Source organism: Cavia porcellus, unplaced genomic scaffold, assembly GCF_034190915.1.
Source record: "Cavia porcellus strain 051 isolate PalLab524CR breed Dunkin Hartley unplaced genomic scaffold, mCavPor4.1 scaffold_21, whole genome shotgun sequence".
Classification (NCBI taxonomy): Eukaryota; Metazoa; Chordata; class Mammalia; order Rodentia; family Caviidae; genus Cavia; species Cavia porcellus.
In genome coordinates this window covers 7,165,220-7,188,205 of record NW_026947504.1, presented here as the reverse complement: position 1 = coordinate 7,188,205, position 22,986 = coordinate 7,165,220, and the positions used below count along the sequence as shown (strand labels likewise).

The window sequence follows — 22,986 nt, the reverse complement described above, 5'->3', positions numbered from 1 at the left end:
AGTCTAGGGCCACAATCTAATAAAATTCCTTGCCTTTTCCCCATCATGTCATCTATCTGGATGTCTTCACTGGAAGGCCTGGACCTAAGAGCATGCTGACCAGAGGCCGCTTCTCACTCTGCCCCACAAGCATCTGCCTTGGGAGGGCCTTTAACATGGCCTCTCAGGAAAGTGCCAAAGTCCTGATGCACAATTTCCTTTCACCACTCTGTAGCCTGGTATACACAGGACATTCTGGTGGCTTTATGTGTCAGTTTTCTTTCCTACCCCCATGTTCTTTTTTCCCCTCTACTGCATCATTTTCCCTGTCTCTCCTCACCCTCTCCCAGCATCCCAAATAATAATCACCCGTCTCTCTCCCCACTAGACTGTGCGGTCCATGAGGACCAGAAGTCTGACTTTTTCCTCATCATACTGTCCACAGCACAGCTGGCAATCAGCATTTGATCCTCACTGAAGACCAGATTGAAGGCACAAAAGGCTGTCTTCAAGGGTCAGCCCCACAGAAGTCCTGAGCCTGCAGTCATTAGACAGGACCACCAGGTGGCGCAAACCACTTACTGCGTTTCACTAGGGCCTGGCTTTGGATAGTCCAAGAAAACGAGTGTATTAGAGACAAAAGTTGTAAGGGGAACATGATGGTCCATGAAAATACAGGAAGAAATATTAGAACTTTGATTTAGATTTATTTTCATCTCATCTTTTTAAAATTTCTATTTTTGTGTATGTTTTATAATGTACATAGTATTTTAGTACAGTAGTACATGTATATAATTTACAAATAAATAATTATACAATTAAGGAGGTGAACTAAAAGTTTCTTTACTGATGAGAGGCACAGCTAGTGCTCGGGGAAGCACATCTGTTTGAGGCCGACGTGTTCACACTCTGCTGTCATCACTCACCCTCATGAAGTGGTGGGCGGGACCCGAACTAAAAATCAAAGGACATTGGAGGCAGTGTGGAGAAATACAGCAAGCTCTTTTATGTCACCACACTGCCTTTTCAACTCCATCTAAATGACATTGACTTCCCTTGAGCAAAACGAAGAGACCAGATGGTTTAGTTACAAAACACTTCCGCTGATCCAAGTTAAATAATTTGGATTTGAATCACTACATCCCTCCACCTAGTCACATGTCCCTGCATCAAATGTGAGTGGGCTTGTAAATGTTAGGTACTTAGTTGCGAGGTTGTCTTATCTTATTAACTAAATATGTTACCACAGAGGCCAAATTGCTGGCCAAACTACAGTAATCTATTTAAACATTAGGAAGAATTGGCTCATCAGCCACATCAAGAGTGCCTTCATCCCATCCACTTGTTGGTATGAGGAGTGCAGGTTCCATCTGAGAGGGGAATGTAGTAAATGTCTCTATTCTTCCCAGATATACCTTAGCTCAGCCTTTTTGATTCCCTAGGGAAATGAAAGAAACATCAACAATCAGCAACTTGTCATTCACCTTTTCCCAAGACCAAGAATTAGTGGCTTCTAGAACCTTCCTCCATCACACATCTTCGGGCTGGCTGACAGGTGGCTGTCTGCAAGGTGGAGTGCCTTTTATTCCCGTGTGGCTAGTCTGTACAAGAGGCCACCTCTGGAGCTCATAGACCTGATAGCACAACATAAAGATTTAAGTACAAAAAGGGGCCATGGTCCATCCCACTGATTCACAGGACACCCTTACAGCAGACGGGGTGGCACACACATCTTGTCTGTTTAGTCCAAAATCACCAACTGGAACAGGTCAGCTGGAAGGGGAAAAGGCCAGGTAGGGTGAGGTCAGTACTCTCTTCATCTTTCCTCACAGACTGTTAGGGCCACCAAAGGCCATATGGCAGCCCTTATGACAGACAACAGAGCTCCCAAATACACTTTTCTTTCATCTGATTTCATTCTCTGATGATGGCAGTTCCAAAACCATCTTTAAAAGAGTTCCTTCTATATATATATAACTTTTATATGTATATATTTATATACATTTATGTCCATACAAAAATGGAGGCAGAGCAGCCTCAGAGGACGGGAGGACAGGTGGGCACACATGTGAGTGGAGTCAGCTTGGCACTGAGTGAGGCAGCTCATGTCCTGGGTTATTGCAATAAGGCAGGAGAACTGCGCCCTCTTGCAGAGGTGGCTGGGAGGTGGAGGAAGAGAAGACAGTGCTGGTGGTCCACAGACCTGCGGCTGGTCAACTCAGAGGATGGACGAGGAGAACAGGGTGAGGGATCCAGGCCTGCCCTCACAACACAGGATAAGTGAGGAGCTCAGCAAGAAGAGGGGACCTGGGGAAGCAGCAGCCTCCCGGCCCCTCCAGTGAGAAGGTGCTAGAGCATTCATTCCCTGGCCTACAAAGTGAAGCCCCATGTGGGCAGGCAACGAGGGCTGGGCAGAAAGTCATGGCCAGAGATGGCCCAGGATGCAAGAGGCCCAACGCCACAAGTAGCATCTCTATCTTCTTGGCCCACAGGGCTCTCCACACTCCTCTGGTTGCCCGTCAACTGCTGGACCTTGGTCCAAGCAGCCACTGGCCATAATTGTGCTCACTGACCCCTCCAGGGCCATTTGCCTGCACGTTCACACCAGCTAAGTATCAGGTCCAGGGGTTTTGCTGCCAGTCACAGGCCCATGGCCCTGGCTGAGGGCAGGACTTGAGTGTGTCTTCCGGAGAGAAGGATCGTCCCCTTCCAGGGTGGCCAGCCGAGCCTCAATCCGCTCCAGATCATCCGAGCCCACTTTGATTTTCACAGCCAGAAGGTGGATATAGGTCTCATAACGGCTTTTCTGGGGAAAGGACAGAAAAAGGCCAAAAACAAGATCAAAAGACATAGAACAAAGTTGGTAAAAGTATTTGTATCTTGTATAGTCAAAGACTAATCTCAGCACACAGAGAGCTCTCAAAATCAATAAAAAGGAAATAAACTGTTCAATAAAAACACAGAAATTTCAGTTCCAGTTTTGAAAAATATAAATAATTGTCAGTGATTTTTGGATTTGATACCAAAAGCACAGGCCCCAAAAATAAAAATTGACAAAAATTGGTAGTGCATCAAAAAATAAAAACTTCTGTACCTCAAGGATACAACCCACAGTTAAATAGCAGTCTACAAAATGGGAGAACACAGTTTAAAATCACGTATTTAGTAAGGGGTTGATACCGCAAATGTATAAAGAACTGTTACAACTCAACACCAAAAAATAACAATCAAACAATCCAGTTTAAAAATGAGCCAGATAATGGTGCACACCTGTAATCCCAGCCTCCAGAGTCTGAGGCAGGAGGACTGCCATGAATCGGAGACCAACTTGGGCTACATAGTGAGTTCAAGGCCAACCTGAACTACATAGCAAGACCCTATCTCAAAAAAAAAACAAAGCAAAGATTATGAAAAATGACCGAATGACACAAATAGATATTCCTTCAAAGAAGATACACCAAAAATACGAAGATATACAAATGGATGACAAATGCATACAGATACATTCACCACTAATCACTAGGAAAATACAAATCAAGACCACAGAGATACCATCTCACATCCATTACACTGGCAACTATCAAAAAACAATGCAGAAGATCATTGGTGAGGAGGTGGAGAATCTGGAACCCTGTACATTGCTGGTGAGAATGTAAAATGAGGGCGCTGCTGTTATGAAATCAGTGATGTTTCTGAAAAAGTTAAAAATAGAATTACACTCTGATGCAATAATACCACCCTGGGGTACGTATCCAACAGAGATGAAAGCAGCATCCTGGGGGTATGTGCACACTCGTGTGCATTGTATCTAAATGAGGGAAGAAACCCAAGTGTCCATCAACTGGTGAACAGAAAACAAAGTGATTATGTGCATATGATGAAATATGATTTAGAACTAAAAGGATGCAAATTCTGAAGCATGTTAAAATACGAATGCACCTTAGCATTATTCTAAGTTGCATAAGCTAATCACCAAAAAACAAGTTCTGCATGATTCCATGTATATAAAGAATAGAGAGCAGTCAACATCACAGAAAAACACTGGGTACAGTGGGACATGGCTGCAATCCCAGCTATGTGGGAGACTGAGGCAGAAGTGTCCTAAGTTTGAAGACAGCCTGAGGAATTTAGCAAGACCCAGCCTCAAAAGAGAGAGAGGGGGGAAAAAACACTGGGAATGTAGCTTAGTGTGAAACCAAGCACAAGGTCCTGGATTCAATCCCCAGTACTATTTAAAACAAAACACACATAGAGGTGGCCATTAGATGGGTAGTTGTCAGGGGCTAAGGAAAAAGAAACAAGAGTTATTGTTTAATAAGTACAGAATTTCAGTTGGAGAAGATCAAGAAGTTCTAGACACTGATTGCATGACAGCATGAATAGAAGTATGCACACACTTAAAAATGATTAAGATAGTGAATTTTGTTATGTTTTACCACAATTCAAAACAATGTAAACCTAAATTAAAGCAGTAATAATGACACTGATTATTAAACCTGTCAGATTACTAAAAGTTAAAACATTTGACAAGCCCCATGTTGGTGAGGGCATGAGGAAATAACTATTAATAAATGATTAAAGGGAGTTATTGATCGATATTAATATTAGAAGAGAGATTTAGCAGTATCTGGGGCTCTTGCCTCAACTTTAGGACCTCAGCACAGTCAGGAGAGTCTAGAGTCCTGGAGGACTAGCGACCGATAGTCAGGGAACTCCTCTCCCCCAGCTCTGCCATGAGAGCCAGACCTTTCTTTGTGTGTGTGTGTGTGTGTGTGTGTGTGTGTGTGTGTGCGTGTCTTTTTCGCTATGCAGTTCAGGCTGGCCTTGAGCTCACTTTGTAGCCCAGGCTGGTCTCGAACTCGCAACGATCCTCCCACCTCAGCTTCCCGAGTGCTGGGATTGCAGGCGTGAGCCACCAGGCCCAACTTAGACCTTTTTTGCTCACCTCCTCCCACCCCTGCATTAAACCAAGTGAGACTGGAAAGGCCAGTTCACTGGAGCTATGGTCACCTAAGTTAGGATCCTGGCTCCTGCATTTCTTAGCTGTGCTACCTCAGGTAAGTACTCTGACCTCTCCGAGCCTCAATTTCCCAACCGATAAAATGGAGATAACAGTACAGTCCCCACAGAATTGGTATGAAGATGAAATCAGTCAATAAAAGGGAAATGCAAATCAGGCCAAATATTTAGCCAAAGATTGGTCATGGTGGCTTTTGCCATGGCTATTTTTACACTGCAGAGAGTAGATGTGAGCAGACTTCAAAACACTATCAAGCTTTGTTTTTCAAAAGGTCAGGCCTGCCTTGGGAACTCTACTCCCTACCCTGCACCTCAGTAGAAAGTCAAGGTAGGAATCTAGAGACTGAGATTGGTGAAGTCCTGCCCCTCCTGTTTGAGGACTTCTGGGCTCAGCCTCAGCCTTTCTGTTTGTCTGTCTGACCACCCCCACTGGAGGGCCGTCCGAAACAGGCAAGTGCTTCCGCTCCTTTTCCCTAACCTAGTGCCCCATCCCGCCCCGCCTCACAAAGGCCCCGCTTGGCAGAGTCAGGGTAGGGAGCAGACAGTGGCAGCATGAGAAGAAAGGAGATTAAGTGCTCTGTCACTAAATGCGTGTACAAGAGGAAAACAAGAGGGATGCAGCTCAGTGGCACAGACCCTGCCTGGCGGGTGAAAGGTCCCGAGTTCAATTCCCGGTACTGAAAGAAAGAAACTGGAGACCGAGTGAGGGAGGGCGCTGGGCGGCCAGGCCCTCTCAAGCGTTGTGGGCTCGCTGTCAAATCTTCTCAGGAAGCCAGGCTTGCCTGGGGTGGGAGGTGCAAGTGAGAAGGCTCCTGGAAAGGTGGTATTGTTTCTGTAGGAGCGCCCTAGCGCTCCTGGAGAGACCCAGGTGGGGTGCAATTGTTTAATTCTCATTTGCCAGCTGGGCTGTGTAAAACTGACCCACAGAAAGCCATGTTCATCATTAGGGTTATGCCTGCCTCCAGGAATCCCTTTTGGTAGGGAGCTCCCAGATGAGGAGCCCCTGGCTGTGGGAGGACGCTGGTGGTGGGAGGTGGAGGGGAGAACTGGCCTCCTCTGGTCCCCACCACGCACCCACTGGAGGCCCACCTCAAACGTGAGATAGTGCTCCTTCAGCCGGTACTCCTCCGCCTCCTTGGACTTGAGGCCCCTCTCCACTGGGTGACACCTGTGCTCCGCCAGCTCTGCGGTCACCTGCCTCAACTTATTCTCATGAGACCGCAGCTGCTCCTCCTGCAAAGACAGGACTGTTAGGCCCAACTCTTGAGGTCATGGGGCTAGGAGCTGTTTTACAAAAGGGAAACAGAGGCTGTCTGGTGTTCCCAAACCCAGGGAGGTACAGCCAGGCTCTGGACCAGGAAGTGCTCCTCATAGCTTCCTCCTTCCTCCTACCTTGCTCCTTCCTTCCTTCGCTCTCAGGGGCATCCACTCTCCTCGGTGCCCCAGAGAGTATGTGCCCATATACACTCCCTTCCACAGACATACAACTGTGGACTCAGGGAAACCCGACATGCACACAGACCAAGCATCAACCTTACCCAGTTCCCCCTGGTTCCACAGGACATATACCTTCTCCCACATTTAGCCTCAGATGCACATGACAGTCACAGATCCAGAGTCATACCTATGACAGACAAGTACACGCCCACCCCACCCACTACAGTATATACAGCCAGGCCCCTTGGGGTGGTATGCATATGCATATGTGTGGACACATATGCATACATGAGGGCATGTGTGGAGTGTACTCATGTGCACGTGTGTGCCTAAGTGGCCTGTGCATGTATGTAGACTCGCAGTGGTCTCTGTGCATGTGCACACAGGCTCTCTGGGCAGATAAGGACACCTCCAGAGCTCCACAGAGAGACGGGCCCAAAGGGAAAGGAACCGCTGGCTGACAGACAGACAGTTTGATGCTTCCCTGCCCTCTGCCTCTCAAGTTCTGCGCCACTATCTATCCAACCTTTTCTCTCCCAAAACACCCTGAAACCCTGAAGTATTGATGAGATGAGTTTTTTGAAGGGATTCAAATAAAACATCTAAGGATAAGTGAAAACATCAAACAGTTTGCATATTATTTTTAAAACAAAATGCTGGCAAGGATGTGAAGAAAAAGGAATTCTTATATAGTGGGACTGTAAATTAGTATAGCCATAATGGAAACCAGTGTGGAGGTTCCTCAAAAAACCAAAACTACAACTTCTAGCATCCCGCTCCAGGGTTACATCTTAAACAGACAAAGTCAGCATGCAAAAGAGAAACCTGAACCCCATGTTTATCACAGCACCATTCACAGAAGCCAAGATACAGAACCAGGCCAGGTGCTCATCAACAGGTAACTGGATAAAGAAAATACGGTGTGAAATACACACCATGGAGTACAACTCAGCCGTAAAGAAGAATGAAATCCTGTCATGTTAAGGTAAATGAGCTACACACATAGAAAGACATGGTATTTCATGTCATCACTAATTTGTAGAAACTTAGAAGAAGGTTGCCCAGGGAATGGGAAGACAGTTGGGAGGACGGTGTAGGAGCAGTGGCCAGGGTGGGAGAGTGATGGGCATGGTCAGTGTATGATGTATGCATGTTTGGAAATATCACAGTGAACCCCATTTATTTTCATAGGTAACAGGTTAATATTTTGTAAAGTAAAATCAAAAGAGCACCGGGCTAAGGGCACCCATGTCTCGCCTGTCCCTAGCTCCCTAAGACACCCATGACCTCTCACACTTATGCAAACAACACAACCCACAACCACGCCGTAGGGCTGTCCCCCACCCTCACCCCATGCTATCCACCACAGAAGAGTTGGTCTCTGTGTGACACGTGGCCTTAGTCTCCCCACCTATAAACAGGGATGAGGCACATGCCATGGAGGAGGATATCTGTCCTTTCCTGGCGCCCCTCAGTGCAGGGCCAGGCGCCCTGGACTGAGAGAAAGAACCGGGGTGATGCTACCACCCCGGTGTTCTGAGTGTTCTGAGCTGGGGGCAGCAGCCTGTGCGGTGGCACCATGAACACAGGCACTTGTACCTGGCAAAGACGAGTGGCACAGGAGGGCAACAGGGGCCGACAGAACTTCTTCATAGAGCTGACGGCAGCTGGGAAGGCTGGGGCTGAAAAGATGGCAGCCACCAGGTTGATCCTTAGGATCCACGACAGCATTTCTTCCTTGCTCCTGGGGACAGGGCGGAGGGTGGGTGCCGGTTTCTCACAATAGAACTTGCTACCTGACACACACACCCAGTAGCCAGCAACAGGCCTGGTACAGACACTCATACTTTTACATAGACAGGGGAAGGAGGGCAGAATGGTAGAGCACTTGGCTGGGTGGACTTAGACAGAGCTGATGGCCCTGGAGCCCGTGAGCGCAGAAGATGACCAGCAATGGGCAAGCGGCGGTCCCCCTCAGCCCTCCTGTCCTATCCCTGCTGCCTTCTCAGCCCTTATACTCGGGTCCTCAGCCTCACCTACCCATCTCCCTCCTTGTAAGCTCATCTGAAATGTGAAAACCCAGTTTCAAGCCACAGAAGTGTGACGCACAGCAGAGTGAGGCGCCACAGGCCAGCGGGAGCAGCATCTTCCCTACCGGACCACAGATTGACAATCAAGGATGATTTATAAAGAGTCCATCGTCCCCATCCCTCAGGGATGTTGGCACAGGTGGGCAGCCCCGCAGGGCTAGTGGCAGCATAGCTCTGAGCCCCATCACGAAGTTCCTGATTGGTAGATCAAGGATGGGCCAGCACAGCTGCATTTCTAACCACTCCCCACTGCCTGCTGAGAGCTTACACTTTGCAGGGCCCAAAGCAACTGCTGCCCCATGCCAAAGGGACAAACACACTGGCTCTGTGGCTGCTATGCTTGGAAATCTGGGGTGTGGCTACCAAGAGAGGGCTGCATGTGGAGTGCATGGTACAGGGGCCGAGCCTAGTAGACACAGAGGTTCAGGATCTTACGGGGCCTGGAAGAGGAAGACCCTCCAGTCGGCAGTCTTCAGTTTGAGCACGTTGGATTTCTTGCTGTAGTCAGAGGCCCTGGTGGCCAAAGCATGATGCACACGAATGGCATTCTTCAGGTCACCCTCTGACAGAGCCTTGTCCGGCCGGTACTCATCCTGTGGAGCAGGGGTTCTGTCACTGCCAGGCCCCAGCCTACGGCCCCATGTGCCCCACTCTCTCCCCTTTGTCCTTCCGTCTCCCTCCTTCCCAGTGACAAGCACTCTAGGTACCTTTCTCCTGTACATGTCTGCCCTAGAGGCCTGACACTAAGTATCCACAGAATCACTGGACATTTCAAAGACCCCTCCCAAAACAGTCAAAGGCCTACATGAACCTGAGTCCCAAGGCCCTGATGGAGGAAGGATCCAGACTCCCCCCCACCCACCCCGCCAAGCCCTAGGTCCTGCCCAGGAGCCCCTGAGTGCCACAAATCAAAGGCTGGATGGGACTGAGCTGGTCCTGCCTAGGAAAGACCTCACCTTTTGCAGGTACAGGATGGTCCCTTTGAGCACTGCGTAGAATTTCTTCCAGCCACGTCTCCCACGGGGTGCTGGGGAGGGGGGCACAGGTAGTGCAGCCACAAACACCCACTCCAGTGTCTCCTACCCTGCCTCCCCTGCATGTGCATCCCCAGAGGAGTGGCCAGGGGCTGGGCACCTGAGCCAACATCCCTCCCCTTCCCCCCTCCCCCAGCCTGACACCCACTCCTCTTGCCATCCATGTCGGCGTGAGTCTTCCGAGTCAGCACGCCATGCTTGTAGGTGGTGGCGCTGAGAGCCTGAGGGACATCCAAGAAGGGGTTACCGCCGTCCAGAATCCGGGTCACCTTCTTAGTGCCTGTCCCAAACTTGTCGTCCACCAGCTCAGACAGAGATTTTCTCAGCTCATCCTCATCACTAGGAAAGTACCAGGCTTGAGTGCCACCTCCAGGAAGGCCCGTCCCCACATCACCACATCCTCTCTCATCAACTACCCTCTATGAGCCAGTGTGGATGGGCACTGGCACTAACCCTTGGGCAGACTGAAGCTGCATCATGAACCACCTCATGCTGCCAGAGGGCAGGTCAGTAGATGAAGCCCATGAAGTGTGGGCTCACCATGGGAGCCCTAGTAGAAAAGTCCAGCCCTATCAAAGGAATAGAGGTCCCTAAGCCTCTACACAGACCCAAAGCCACAGGCTGCCTTGGAGAGCAGAGCAGGAAGGGGTTCCACCTAGGGTGTCTCGTAGCTTCTCCAATCAGCATGGTCACTATCGCTCTCTCCAGATGCCTGAGCACCTCACTGACCACATAGGGTAAAGTAAGTGACAGTTGCCCTCCTCACTGCCAAGATCAGTGATCCCTTGAACACAGTCCTACCCTCAGGGTTATAAGGAATATGTGCCTCTTCAGTACAGAAAACCAGCTGTGGATACCATCGAACTAAATCTGCAGTTCAGTCTATTTGACAGCAATGTAAACAGTATACACTGTTTATCAAAATGGACCCAGAGGGCCAAGAATTAACTTAGTGGCACAGTACCTGCCTGGCAAGTGTGAGGCCCTGCGTTCAATTTCTGTTACCAAGTAAAAAAAAAGAAAAAAAAATGAACCCAAAAAGAGATATGTTGGCCAGCTGTACAGGTGTTGTCAGGGGGTTGGATTGGGAAGGATCAGCACCATGGAGAGTGGTCAGCAGGCCTAGTAACACCCCCAGCTACTCTCACTCCCAGCTTAGTCTCCCCATGCCTGTGCCCAGGCGCACTACTCACATAGCCCATTCCAGCTTTTCATTCTTGATGGAATTGTAAAGGGTCTGGAAGAGAAGAAAAGAAAGGAGTTCAAATAAAGAGTCACAGAAATCCCCATCTACTCCAGTAAGGAGGGTGCCATGAGGAAGCATCCTTTCAACTAATGGGCAAAGTCAGTATTTGATTCATATTTGTTGAACGCATAAGTGAGTGGATGGGTGGATGTATGGATGGGTGGTATTTGATGGTGCAATCATTTACTGTCTGTCCCTTGAGGAGACAATCAGCTTCACAAAGTCAGGAATTGCCTCACTATTGAATCTCCAGTGTATAATCTAGAACTCAACATGTAGCAGATGTTCAACAGGATGGATGGATGGATGGATGGATGGATGGATGGATGGATGACAGGAATATGGGTGAGCACACAGATATATGGGGAAAGGGATGGGGAAGGTGGGTACACAGTGAGTGCCCAGTGTGTTAGGCAGCATTTGGGAGTGAAGGTGTGGGTGTAAGTGAAAGAGTGTGTACTCAGGAAGGCAAGTGGCTCAGTGGCTGGGTGGGTGGAGAGGTAGAGTGAATGAGTAGATGGGGAAAAGCAGTTAGGTGGATGGTGATTTGATATCATATATATTTTCTAAATAAATGCTTTTTCATGGCAAAGAAGGTAGCTGTGGAGACAATGTTCTCTTTTTTAGTTTTATTTTTTAATTGACAACATAATTGTGCATACTTACCACCAGCCTCACTATTCAACTATCCTCCTGGTACTACAAAGTTATTAAAATTCACTATCTAAAAATGAATTCATTTGTCTTCCAGAAGTACTGTTCCTCTTCCCTCAAGGAGGAGAACTTACTAGACTGCAAAGACCAAAGATCCATCCGAGGCTTAATCCTAAAAGGAAAACTGGGGGCTGGGGATTTAGCTCAGCGGCGTAAGCACCTGCCTTGCAAGCAGGCAGTCGTGAGTTTGATCCCTGGTACCGATACAAAAAAAAGAAAAAAGACAAAAGGAAAACTGATTCCTTGAATTCCTGCTGATGCGGTAGGAATTATGAGGCTTTTCCCCACAGTGCTGGTGCTGCTGCTGCTGGTTGCAGTGAAGGCACTGTCGTGGTAGAGGAGGTGGCAGCTGTGCTATTGGTGACAGTGAGGATTTTTACTGTGACAGCAATCATAACTGCAGCATTAAAAACAAATCTCACAAAGCCTAAGTAACTCAGGGAACACAGAACAATTGAGCTGGATAGTCTCTAACTCTGTCCCAAAGTCCTGGTGGCCCTGTCCCTGGTATTAAGGGTCTGGAATGCCAGGATTTTGAAGGTCAGAGACTTCTCTCCACCCACCCAGTGCACACCTATGGACACGCTGACCCTAAGCAGGTAATACCTTCAGGAGGTCTTTGGCAAAGTCTTGGCCATCATTCAGCTGGTCCAGGTTGGCAATGAACTGCTGGCAGGACATCTTCTTGCCAATGTTCTGTGATGGAGAAATTGTTCCACCTGAGAGTAGGGAAGGACAGCAGTGTGGTCCCCACAGCCAGCCCTGCCCAGCCAGAGGAGATGAGGCAGCATCAAGGGCAGTAATGAAGATAAAACAGCTTGGATTTTGTCTCCAAGAGTTTACAAAACTCTCTTCACATTCAAGGTTCTCTTCAAGCACCACAAAGGCCTGGGGTTCTCTTCAAACTCAGAAGAAGGAGTCAGGTGTGGATGAAGTGTGACCCTGACACTCGCCAGGTTGCCCACTGTGTCCAGGTGTGCACTCGACATGCATCGCCTTATTTCCTTCTCACCACAGAGTAAGGGCGCCAAGGGGCAGCGAGGTGGAAGGACGCGCCGTGATCAAAGCGAGGCAGTGCAGGGCCGGGCGGCCCTGACATCAAGGCCTGTGCTCTCTCCGCTCGCTCCTTCAGCCCAGGGTCACTCGGCACCAGGACTTGAACCCAGGCCGCTCGGCTCCTGAGCCTCACCCTCTCACTGCACAGAGGAGCAGCAACACCTCCAAAAGGCAGGTGAAATAAGGGAGAATTTGGTCTTACAAAGTTAAAAGTCAATTCCCACCAGCACAAATAGGTGCCCCCTGCTGACCCGGGCGGATACAGAGAATGGAGCAGATGGCTTCACTCCTGGAAGCACCAAGCCTCGGAGTGCACCCTCAAGTTCTGCCTTGTTTTAGCTACTGAGCAGTAGAGGGGCTTGAGCCCTCCAAACCCGATGCTCACACTTTCTGACTTCTTAGAGCACCCCCACATGACGCACGAGGCGGTGCCCCACCTTTGTGAGACTTATGTGAATTGAGGTTTGCTAAAAGCAAGGTTTCCCCAGATTTACCTACAGAATCCTAGTACTCCATGAGATAAGAATAGATATTCTTGCAAAAAATAACATTATAATCAAATAAGCTTATTTACATGCTTTCAAGTCTTTAACATGCTTGTGTGTGGCAGTTTTTCAGGGGTCCCAAGTACATTTACCCAAATTTATTGATGTTGGTACCATTTTAACAAAGAAAAATTATTAACATCATATGAAATATTCTCATACCATAGAAATAATTTGAAAAACAATAGTGCAAGGATTTATATACTGACAAGCAAGAATTTTCTACACTTTCTCCAAAGGGTTAAGGAAATCCTCTCTGTGCCTGGATATGCATCTGTTTCACATGTACACAGTACATATGTTTTTAACATGTACCTAGCTGTGTGTTCGTCCGCAGCAGAGAGCCACAGAGACGTGCATCTGTAATAGAGGCGTACAAGACCAACACCGATAACACTGTCTTCTAGTTCTACTCCCTCCCCGGACCTCAGCCATTAGTCAGGACTGCAAAATTAAGAAAACAACTGGCAAGATTTCCAGCCCTAATAATGATAAATTATCTTGCAGCAGAAGAACCTTCCCAATAGGAAAAGGTGTGAGTTGATATATTAATAAAACATCTGAGATAGAAGATCAGTGACTACTCCAAGGCTAAGATCCTTCAACATGGGAAAGCGGAGAGCGTTCTCCACAGGCAGCAGCTTTGCTCCCGAGGCTCCCGCCAGTCCCAAGAGCTGCCCAGAGACGAGCGACTGGGGCGGCTTGTGGGGCCAGAGAGTGAAAAGCGGAGTTCAGGGCCCACTGAGAACAAGGGGCCTGAGAAACACCCAGTCATACTTCCCAAAAAAACTGAAGAAAGGAAAATCGAAAGAGAGCTCTCAGACAGAGGGAAAATTATTCCAGCTCGAGGCGTGCAGAGGCAGAGAGCTGAAGAGCAGCAGGAAGCGTGCGTAACTCTGAGCACTGACTGTGACAAGCAGTGATAAAACATGCACAGACACAGTACTTCAAAGCATGTGACAGCAATGTGTAAGTTATGTACACATGTAGCTGTATATAAGCAGTAAATGGAACTAAAATTCTAGGAAGTCATAAAAGTCCTCCAGTAAGTCAGAGATGCATTTGCAAACCACAGAGAAAATTCTGAAAGAAGGAACAACCAACTAGCTACCAGACTGGGAATAAAATTCTAAAAAATACTTAACATAAAAGTAGGCAAGAAAGGAGAGAGAAAAGGAACACGGAATGGATAAGCCTGAAGAAAAAACAGTGTTCTATCATATTTAAACTCAAATATATCTCCGAGCACTCAGGAAGCTGAAGCGGGAGAATCACTGTAAGCTTGAGGTCAGCCTGGGCTACAAAGTGAGTTCAAGACCAGCCTAAACTGCATAGTGAAACCTTGTCTCAAAAAAGACCCCCAAAAAATCAAATATATCATAATTCATAAAGTAGTCAAATTTAAAAATATTGTCAGTCTTGTTTTTTAAAAAAACAATATGATATAAAAGTCACACCTTAAATATAAAGGATCAGTTTGGAAGCAAAAACACAAAAAAAGACATACTATGCAACTAACAAAAGAATTCCAGTATAGCTATACTAATATCTTTAAAATAGATTTGAACGTCAAAAGCATTACTAGAGATAAGAAGAAACATTTTCATGATGACACAAAGATGAATCCACAAGAAAGTGTAACCATCCTAAATCTGTAGTATAAACAGCTAGCATAGCTATTGGCATAGCTTCAAAATACAGAAGACAAAAATTAACAAAACTAAAAGAACACACATTGGAAAGTTTGGTTGGAGATTTTAACACTGTTCACTTAGTAATAGGAAGAGCAAGCAGCCCAAAAAGACAGCAAGCATACTAAATTATCATGTCCAAAAATAATATAACTGTGACAGAAAAATTAAAAATCAAGTCTAATGCTCTGTTAAGACAAGATGTGCTCACCCAGCCCACCACACGGCCAGAGCGTTAGACTCGCCAGCCTTGACTGACCATGTCAACTGCAAATCAGCGTGAGTCCAACCTACCTCAGTCTGACCACACCCATCTGGACTGCCTGTACTGTCTGACATATTCTATTTTGTATCTTTTTTTTTTTCTTTTCTTTTTTTTTTCTTTTTTTCTTTTTTCCAGTACCGGAGATCGAACTCACAACTGCCTGCTTGCAAGGCAGGTGCTTATGCCGCTGAGCTAAATCCTCAGCCCCAACATACTCTATTTTCAAGGGCTGCCCCGCTGAAATAACTAATCAAGGACATGCTTACTTTCAGCCACCTCCTCAGCCCCAGTTCCCTCCCCTATTTGCTCATGCCTTACGGTAAGCAACTCCTCGGAATCACCTGCCCAGAACAAATCTGCCTGACAACATATGATTTGGTTCATGCAACCAATTCTATGAGAACCTGCAATCAGCTTTTGTACTTCCAAAATGTAGAAAAGTCTGTTTCACTCTCCATCCATACCGGAGATTCGGACTGTGTTATAGTCCCCAGTCCACCAGGGGACCTTCCAGGCTCCTCTGTGCAAAGGGTGTTCCCTCTGATTTGATATCAGATTTCTGCAACATAACCAAGAGGAAATGGACAAATTCCTAGAAACACACACTAAAAAACTGGTTCAAGCAGAAATAGAAAATCTGAATAAACATATATAACAAGGAAAGAGAATAAATCAATAATCAAAAGGCTCACAAGAAAAAGCCTAGGACCAGATAGCTTTATCGGTGAATTTTTAAAAACATTTTTTAAAAGTTAAAATCAATCCTTTCAAACTCTTCCCAGGAAGAAGAGATAACAGATCCCACCTAAGGCCAGCATTATATGGATACTAACGTCAGACAGAAACATCACAAGAAAAGAAAACTATAGAGTAATACCTCTTATGAATACAAATACAAAAATCCTCAGAAAAATACTGGCAACCCAAATCCAGCAACTATTAAAAGGACTATACACCACATCCAAATGGAATGAATTTTAAGAATGCAAAGGTAGGGGCTGGGGATTTAGCTCAGCGGCATAAGCGCCTGCCTTGCAAGCAGGCAGTCGTGAGTTCGATCCCTGGTACCGATTTAAAAAAAAAAGACTGTCACACACACCAAAAAAAGAAGAAAAAGAAAAAGAAGAAGGCTGGCGAGGATACAGAGAAATGGAAGCCAAGGTCATTTCTAGTGGGAATGTAAAGGACCAAGTGAAATCATAATATACAATGAATGTTTCAATTTTTAAAATTTATTATAGTAAAAGTCATTGCCATTAATTTCCCTCAAAATACTCTCCCTCATTTTGTTATTAGCACTTTCTTTTGTTGTTTTTGTTTGGTTGTTTTGTTTTTTGATTTTGATGTTTTGTACCAGTTTTTTTGCTTGTTTGTTTTCTTCAGAAAGTGGCAAGGATGATAAGTGTGTTCCACACAATGGAGAACATTTTGAGGAAGATTAGCGGCAATCTGTCTTTTACTGCAATAAGATTTTGGGGTGTTTTGTTTTGTTTTTTGAAACAGCGCTTCACTATGCAGTTCAGGCTGGCCTTGAACTCACTTTGCAGCCCAGGCCAGTCTCAGACCTGCAGAGACCCTCCTGCCTCAGCCTCCCAGATGCTGGAGTTACAGGCATGAGCCCCCACACCTGGCCTAGTTTTTTTTATTTATTTAAACATTCACCATAGTACTTCAGTCGCGAAGGTAAACATTTTGGCGCTTCCTTAAAAAATTAAATGCAGGAGAGAATTATCACATGACCCAGCAAGGCTATCTTAGGTATATACCCAAAAGAACAAAAAATAGATATTCAAACAAAAATTTGCATTGCTGGGCCAGGGATTTAGCTCAGCGGTTCAAGCACTTGCTTGGTAAGTGCAAGATCCTGAGTTCAATCCCTGGGACCAAAAAAAATTTTTTTGTATTGCTTCTTGGCACTTCAGCTAAGAAAATCAAGTGAAAAATCTGCACATGAAGCTCACGGTGCCACTTTGGGCACTCTGAGGAGACAAATTCATGATGCCAAAAGGTGGACACGAATCAAATTGCAAAGGAGTGAAATCAAAGTGGATAAGTTTTCTGCTTTAAAATATCATCATCAACCTGGGTGTGGTGGCACATACTTGTAATCCCAGCACTCAGGAGGCTGAGACAGGAGAATTGCTGTGAGTTTGAGATCAGACTGGGCTATAAAGGGAGTGCAAGGCCAACTTGAACTGCATAGTGAAACCCTGTCTCAAAAGACAATAAAAATAATGATAATAATAAAACATCATCATCATCATCATCAAGGTAAAAAGATGTGTGGGGCAGGGAAGATGTATCTAATTTATTCCAAAACTCAAGAAAGGTACATGATTTGGGACTTCTGAGTTCCCAGTTCTTGTCTTCTTCCCACTCCGATTTGGGTCAGCCGGGCCCAAAGGCTACCCTTGGCCCTCAGACCTCAGCCACATCTTCTGTCTCTTAGCAGAAACAAATCACAGCCAATCTGGCCACAGTTGAGGTCCTGCCTTCTCGGGCCAGGATGACCATGTTCCCAAGCCGATCTCCTTACCCAGGGCAGAGGCTGAATGGAGTGGGGCTGCTGCCCAGGCCCTCTGGACACCACTGAAGTCCAGGATTTAAGGCTCACTGGCAGAAGCAGGACGAGGCAGGATGAGCAGCAGATCATCTTCAGGGAGGGGAGGAGCTGAACGAAAGTTCTCTGAACAGGAAAACGCTGCTATTTGCAAATCCTGACAAAGTCTTACTTACAGCAGTATTCCCTTGAGTGAGGTTCTGTGGCCATCAGTTCTGTCACCCCCTTCTCCCACGTGGCCTTCAGGATAGCAGTCAAACCCTGCATCTATCCCTCAAACCCCCCACCAAGTCCCCCCACCCCCTCCCCAGCCACTCACCACCGTGCCTCAAGCAACCAACGTCTGGGAAAATTCAAACTTCTCCTGAAACAACTCACCTCTGTCTCGGCGTGGACTCCCCAGAGGGACCCCCCCCCCACTGCCGCCTCTCTCCTGCCTCCAGCTTGACAGTTCCCTGAGCCCAGCCTTCAGTCCTTTACCCAGTGCCAGAGGCTGCACACCCCAAGCACCACTCCGATTTCTCGTATCCTCTCCATCTCCAGGTAACACAAGCTGCCACATTCTCTAGGTTGGAGGCCAAAAACCACCACGTTCCGACATCTTCCCTTCCCGCTCATCTTGTGACCTCCCGCTGCCAACACCCCACTTCAAGGGGACCCTCCTGACCCATCCTCTGTCCTCCTCACTCCAACAACCCTTTGACCTTCTATGAAAATCCAGATATTCTTACTTCCTTTTTTTAACCCACTTATATTCCAGGCCCCATCATTAACACCTTCCCTATGAATGTTCTCTTGCCTCTTTCCGCTTCTGTCATATTTGGTTAGGAAAACCCCAGCCAAGGTAAAATCCAACTAATTTTCTGCACCGTGCCTGAGTCTAAGCCCAACCAAATGAATAAGCTTGGAGAAGAAGTCATGCTAACTGGTTGAGGTTTATATTCACAAGCACAACTAAATGGGAGTGCAGAGCTCCCAACAGCACTATTACACCCTGCCAATGTGTCTGCTCCCCATTCTCCAACCCGGCCACGGACACTTTTTTCTCTTCTTTAAGCTTCCAGATGCCATTTTGGCTCCCTCTTCAATTCCTTCTCCCTTCTCTCTGACCCTCTTTCTTCTTCTGGTTTCTGAGACAGCACACTCCTGATTTTTCTACGACTTCTCTAACTGTCTAAAAGTCTCTCCTGGTCCTGGTTTTCCTCCGAGTATTTCTGGGCCTCAGACTTAACCGTCAGGCTGCCTCTCTCCTCAGGGCACTCGATCAGTCCTGTGGCTTTAAATCCCACTAGGATGCCAGCAAACACCACCCCTATCTCTTCAGCCCACACACCTCCACCGGGCCCCAGACTCTCTGAACCCACTGTCCCCTCAGTGTCCTCATGGTACTCGCCCCCTCCCCAACATAAAAGTTTAACTTCTTCTCTGGAAATAGCACCCCAGCTAGCCAGATGCTGAAGCTATCTGTGACAGTCAAGCTGGATTTTCAACTTGATTGACTTCAGACCAAACTAGGGGAATTAGGAGAGCACACTTTGAGGAATGTCTGGGCAGGTCATGCAGGTGTCGTGTGTCCTGGTCCCTTCCTTTCTGGCACTGTCCCCTGCTCTGCCTCTGCCATAAGATGAGAGTATTCCTCTGCCAAGCCTTTCTGCTTTGGAGACAGCCTACCACGGGCTGCACCCGACACCATAGCCAAATAAGCCTCTATTCCATTAGTTCATGAACATCGTCTAAGTTGTGCTGGTGTCGAGCATTTTACCCAGTGACAGGAAAGCTGACCAGTAAACTCATTATTATTCCACTTTCACTGACCAACCCCATCATCAAGTCTTGTCAGATGGACCTTCAAGAGGTCTCCCTCTCAGTCCCTTCTATGTCCATCACCCTGTCTGCCCTGTCACTTACCTCTCACCTTCCCACACACTAACGGCCACTATGGAAACAGTTTTGTGGATCTTCAAAAGTATTCTTTACCCAGAATGCTGGCACGCATGGTGCAGCAAGTCCATTACTACGTGTAGACTCAAAGAAGTGAAAAAAAGCGTTCAAATACAAACATTCATTCATACCAGCCCTATACCTCGTAGCCATAGGTGGAAAGTAAACTTTCTGGCCCCTTTGCCTGGCACTCTGGCCAGATCTTTCCATAACTGGTCCTTGCTGAGCCTACAGGTCTCTGCCCTAACCCCAGAGACCTTCCCTGACCTGTTCGTCCTTGTAACCATTTGTTCCCTGTGTGTTGCCATGTCCTCTAGCTAGCAGGTGGGCTTCCCAAGCCAGGGTTCCTTCTGTCTTTTCATGAATCACAAAACAGTGTTCAGTGGAAAGGATAGTTGTTAAGCCTCCAATACCGAGAGTCCACACAAGTCCTCGCCCAGGCTATGCCCATCCAGAGTTTCCACTGTCCATCCTGCTCCCGCTCTGACAGAACTCTTTCATCGGTACAGCACAGCCCATGTTCCTAAGACCCCACCTTCCCCCAGGCACTGAGTTCCTGTTTAACAAGGGGCAGAGGGAGGCGAAGCACAGGGGACACAGGACACAGCACAGGGCCTCTCAAGAGCTCACCGGACTGTGACTACCAGGTCTTGGGCAAAGCACTCCTCCTGTCCCAGCTCTGTACAGCTTCATGGGAACTACACAATGGGGAAACAGAGGTGAGTATCCCGCTCCAGGTCCTGTAACTGTCAAATGAAGAAATGTAAAGAGCCCTGACCCAGAATCCTCCTTCCTAGTCACTGGGCAGTACTGCCTCAAGAGAGAGGCAGACGCGCAACGGTGCACACCTGTAATTCCCGCTCTGCAGGAAACGAGACAGAGGCTTTCCAAGCCAGCCTGGGCAACAACAAAATTTTTTTAATGGCTGGGAATGTACAGTATTCGCACAGCATGATCAAGGTTCTGAGACTGATCCCCAACACCGAGAGAGAGAGAGAGAGAGAGAGAGAGAGAGAGAGAAAGGAGGGGTACAGATTTTCAGTATCCATTTGCATCAAGTACAAAGGTGCTGAGTTCTTGACCTACAAAGCATAGTTTCTCCTCACTGACAGCATTAATGCGGGTCACAGGCAGCTAAGGCCGCCAGGCCAGGCTGTTCTCCCCCTGGGGACCATGGAGCAGAGGCTGCTGCCCTCAACACAAGTGCTTAGCAGCAGAAATGGGCATCCAAAGCTGGGCCCAGCAGTGCTGCAGCCCTGAGATTGCCCGCAGGCAGGCTGGGGTGGGCACAGGAGTGGACGGGCAGGTTCAGCACCTTTTGAAGGGAGCCAGTGACACCTGCACAGTAAGCATTGCTGAGTGGTTGCAGGCACTGTGGCCCGTTTGCAGGCCGGGAATACACACAGCTTCTCTCCTGTTTTCCACTCAGGCAGTACCCTGGGCTGACTTCCCCAACACCGCCGCACATTTGCTCTTCCTGAAAGGATGCCCAAGCCCAAGCCTCCCAGGGTCAGTGCCCCCATGTGCCCATGAGCCCAGCTCAGGGAGCCCCTGCCCTACCCCATGCCTGCTCCAGCTACCATCAGACTGTGGTCCCCATCGTCCTGGCCCTCTAAGGGCCTGCAGCCCAGGTCCATTGACTTGCTGTCATTTAAGTTCAATATGTATCCTGACTCCTACCGTTATTCTTCCGTACGAGTACTGTGCGTAATTAACTCCTTACTAGGAGCCAGACCCTGACACTTGATGTTGTATCAGTCACCACTCCTCATCCTCCACAAGAACTTTGGGGAAAATCATTATTCTCCCCATCAACAGATGCAGAACCTAAGATTCCTCGAGGGCCAGTGACTTACCCAGAGGCACACAGCAATGAAGACAAAAGTAGAACGTGAAGTCTTTCCCAGTTCCTTCTTCTACCTATCACCTAGACTTTCCTGGTTCATTCTGCAACCAGACACACTGACCTATCGTCCTGCAGGCACAGAAGCATCCCTAACCCAACAGGGCACTCTGCCCGCTGCTGGAGGCGATGGCAAAACAGTGGCTGGGTGGAGCCAAATGGTGTGATGGAGACACAGGAGGGTGGCATGGAAATGGGGCACACAGGGCATGCACACCACTCGCTACACTTACCACCTGAGGGAGGGCAGGAGAGCCCCGAGAGGGTCCCCGCAGCAGAGGAGAGAAGGCGGAGTTAGTTAGAGAGCCATGGGAAGAAGCACACAGGCTGCCTGGGCGTGGACCAGACCCAGCCTCCAGGGGTGCCCCGCACCTGCCGGGCCACTCAAGGTCCTGGCAGGAGTGAAGGGGGTGCCGGGAAGGCCACTTCAGCATAGGCCACTGTGTGATTAGGAGGGGCTGCCTGGCCACACACAGGCCTGGGGCAGAAAGAGCGCACAACACTTAGCAGTGAGCGCCATGGGCCGGCCTAGGAGCACACATCTTATTCGGCACATCCCCTGCACTCCCCCAAGCCCTGACCATTCCTGCTGCCATGTGTGGGGGCCAGAACCCTGGCAGATCCCTGGCAGATCAGACTGTACCGGATCAGGACTAGAAACCAAGCTGCCCAACTCCCAGGTCTGCTAAAAGAAACACAGTCACTGAGCAAGAGAGCTCAGTAAGGAGGCTGGGGACAGGGTCACCCTGAGGGCGGCACAGCCTGGCACCTCTCTCCCCTCGACTCACATGTCCGTGCAGGTCCGTGTTGAGCAGCATCAGGGCACAGGTGAGCGTGTGGATCCCATCTAAATCAGAGATGGCAGCGTCCTCAGCATGAGCATCCCCACCCTCAGCTTCCCAACTGTCCCTCATAGCGACAGCACCAGCCTGGAGGCCTGGGGACAGGAAGCAGCCAGCCACCTGCCCTCAGGGCTGGAGCCTGTGTGATGCTCCCACCTGCCCCACCACAGAGTCACACTTGCCTGCCCCAGGCCAGAGCTGTCCCCTCCCTCAGAGAGAACATGGTGGCTCTGGGCTGCTCTAGGCCAGACGCCTGCCTCTGTGAGTAGATTCATCTTTTGTTTAAAACCTTGTCTTTATTTATTTTTTTAATCCATTTTATTCATAGATAAAACGAAAGCAAAAAAGCAAAAGAAAAAAACTACAACAAAATTTTAAAGTACAGGCCAAGCATGGTGGCTCCACCTGTAATCCCAGCACTCCGGAGGCTGAGGTTAGAGGATCGTTGCAAATTCGAGACCAGCTTGGGCTACAAGGTGAGCTCAAGGCCATCCTGAACTGCATAGCAAGACCCCATCTCAAAAAAGAAAAAAAAAATTCTTTTAAAGTACATGGTGGGGGGGGGGGTGTAACAATGGTACATACATTGTGCTCTGTCATCCCCAAATCATTCACCTAGAGCACAAGACAGGGCAGATTCATCTTGAACCTCAAGCCCAGAAAT

At 48.0% G+C, this 22,986-nt stretch overlaps 1 protein-coding gene across 3 annotated transcripts in view; it reads right to left on the bottom strand.

The window, feature by feature from the left end:
- Positions 1–666: 666 nt before the first annotated feature.
- Psd2 (pleckstrin and Sec7 domain containing 2) overlaps positions 667–22,986 on the bottom strand; it is a 42,077-nt gene continuing 19,757 nt past the window's right edge. For 2 of the 3 annotated variants that reach the window (XM_005006946.4, XM_003477154.5), the window contains 9 exons: positions 22,269–22,327; positions 12,126–12,215; positions 10,753–10,796; positions 9,708–9,898; positions 9,482–9,552; positions 8,961–9,118; positions 8,035–8,179; positions 6,088–6,231; positions 667–2,785 (listed from right to left, as the gene is read on the bottom strand). In XM_005006946.4, coding sequence (XP_005007003.1) covers positions 2,588–2,785; positions 6,088–6,231; positions 8,035–8,179; positions 8,961–9,118; positions 9,482–9,552; positions 9,708–9,898; positions 10,753–10,796; positions 12,126–12,215; positions 22,269–22,327 — 1,100 coding nt within the window. In that variant the 3' untranslated portion in view covers positions 667–2,587. Of the gene's footprint in view, positions 2,786–6,087; positions 6,232–8,034; positions 8,180–8,960; positions 9,119–9,481; positions 9,553–9,707; positions 9,899–10,752; positions 10,797–12,125; positions 12,217–22,266; positions 22,328–22,986 lie in introns of all 3 variants that reach the window. The other variant, XM_013141176.3, reaches the window with a different exon arrangement.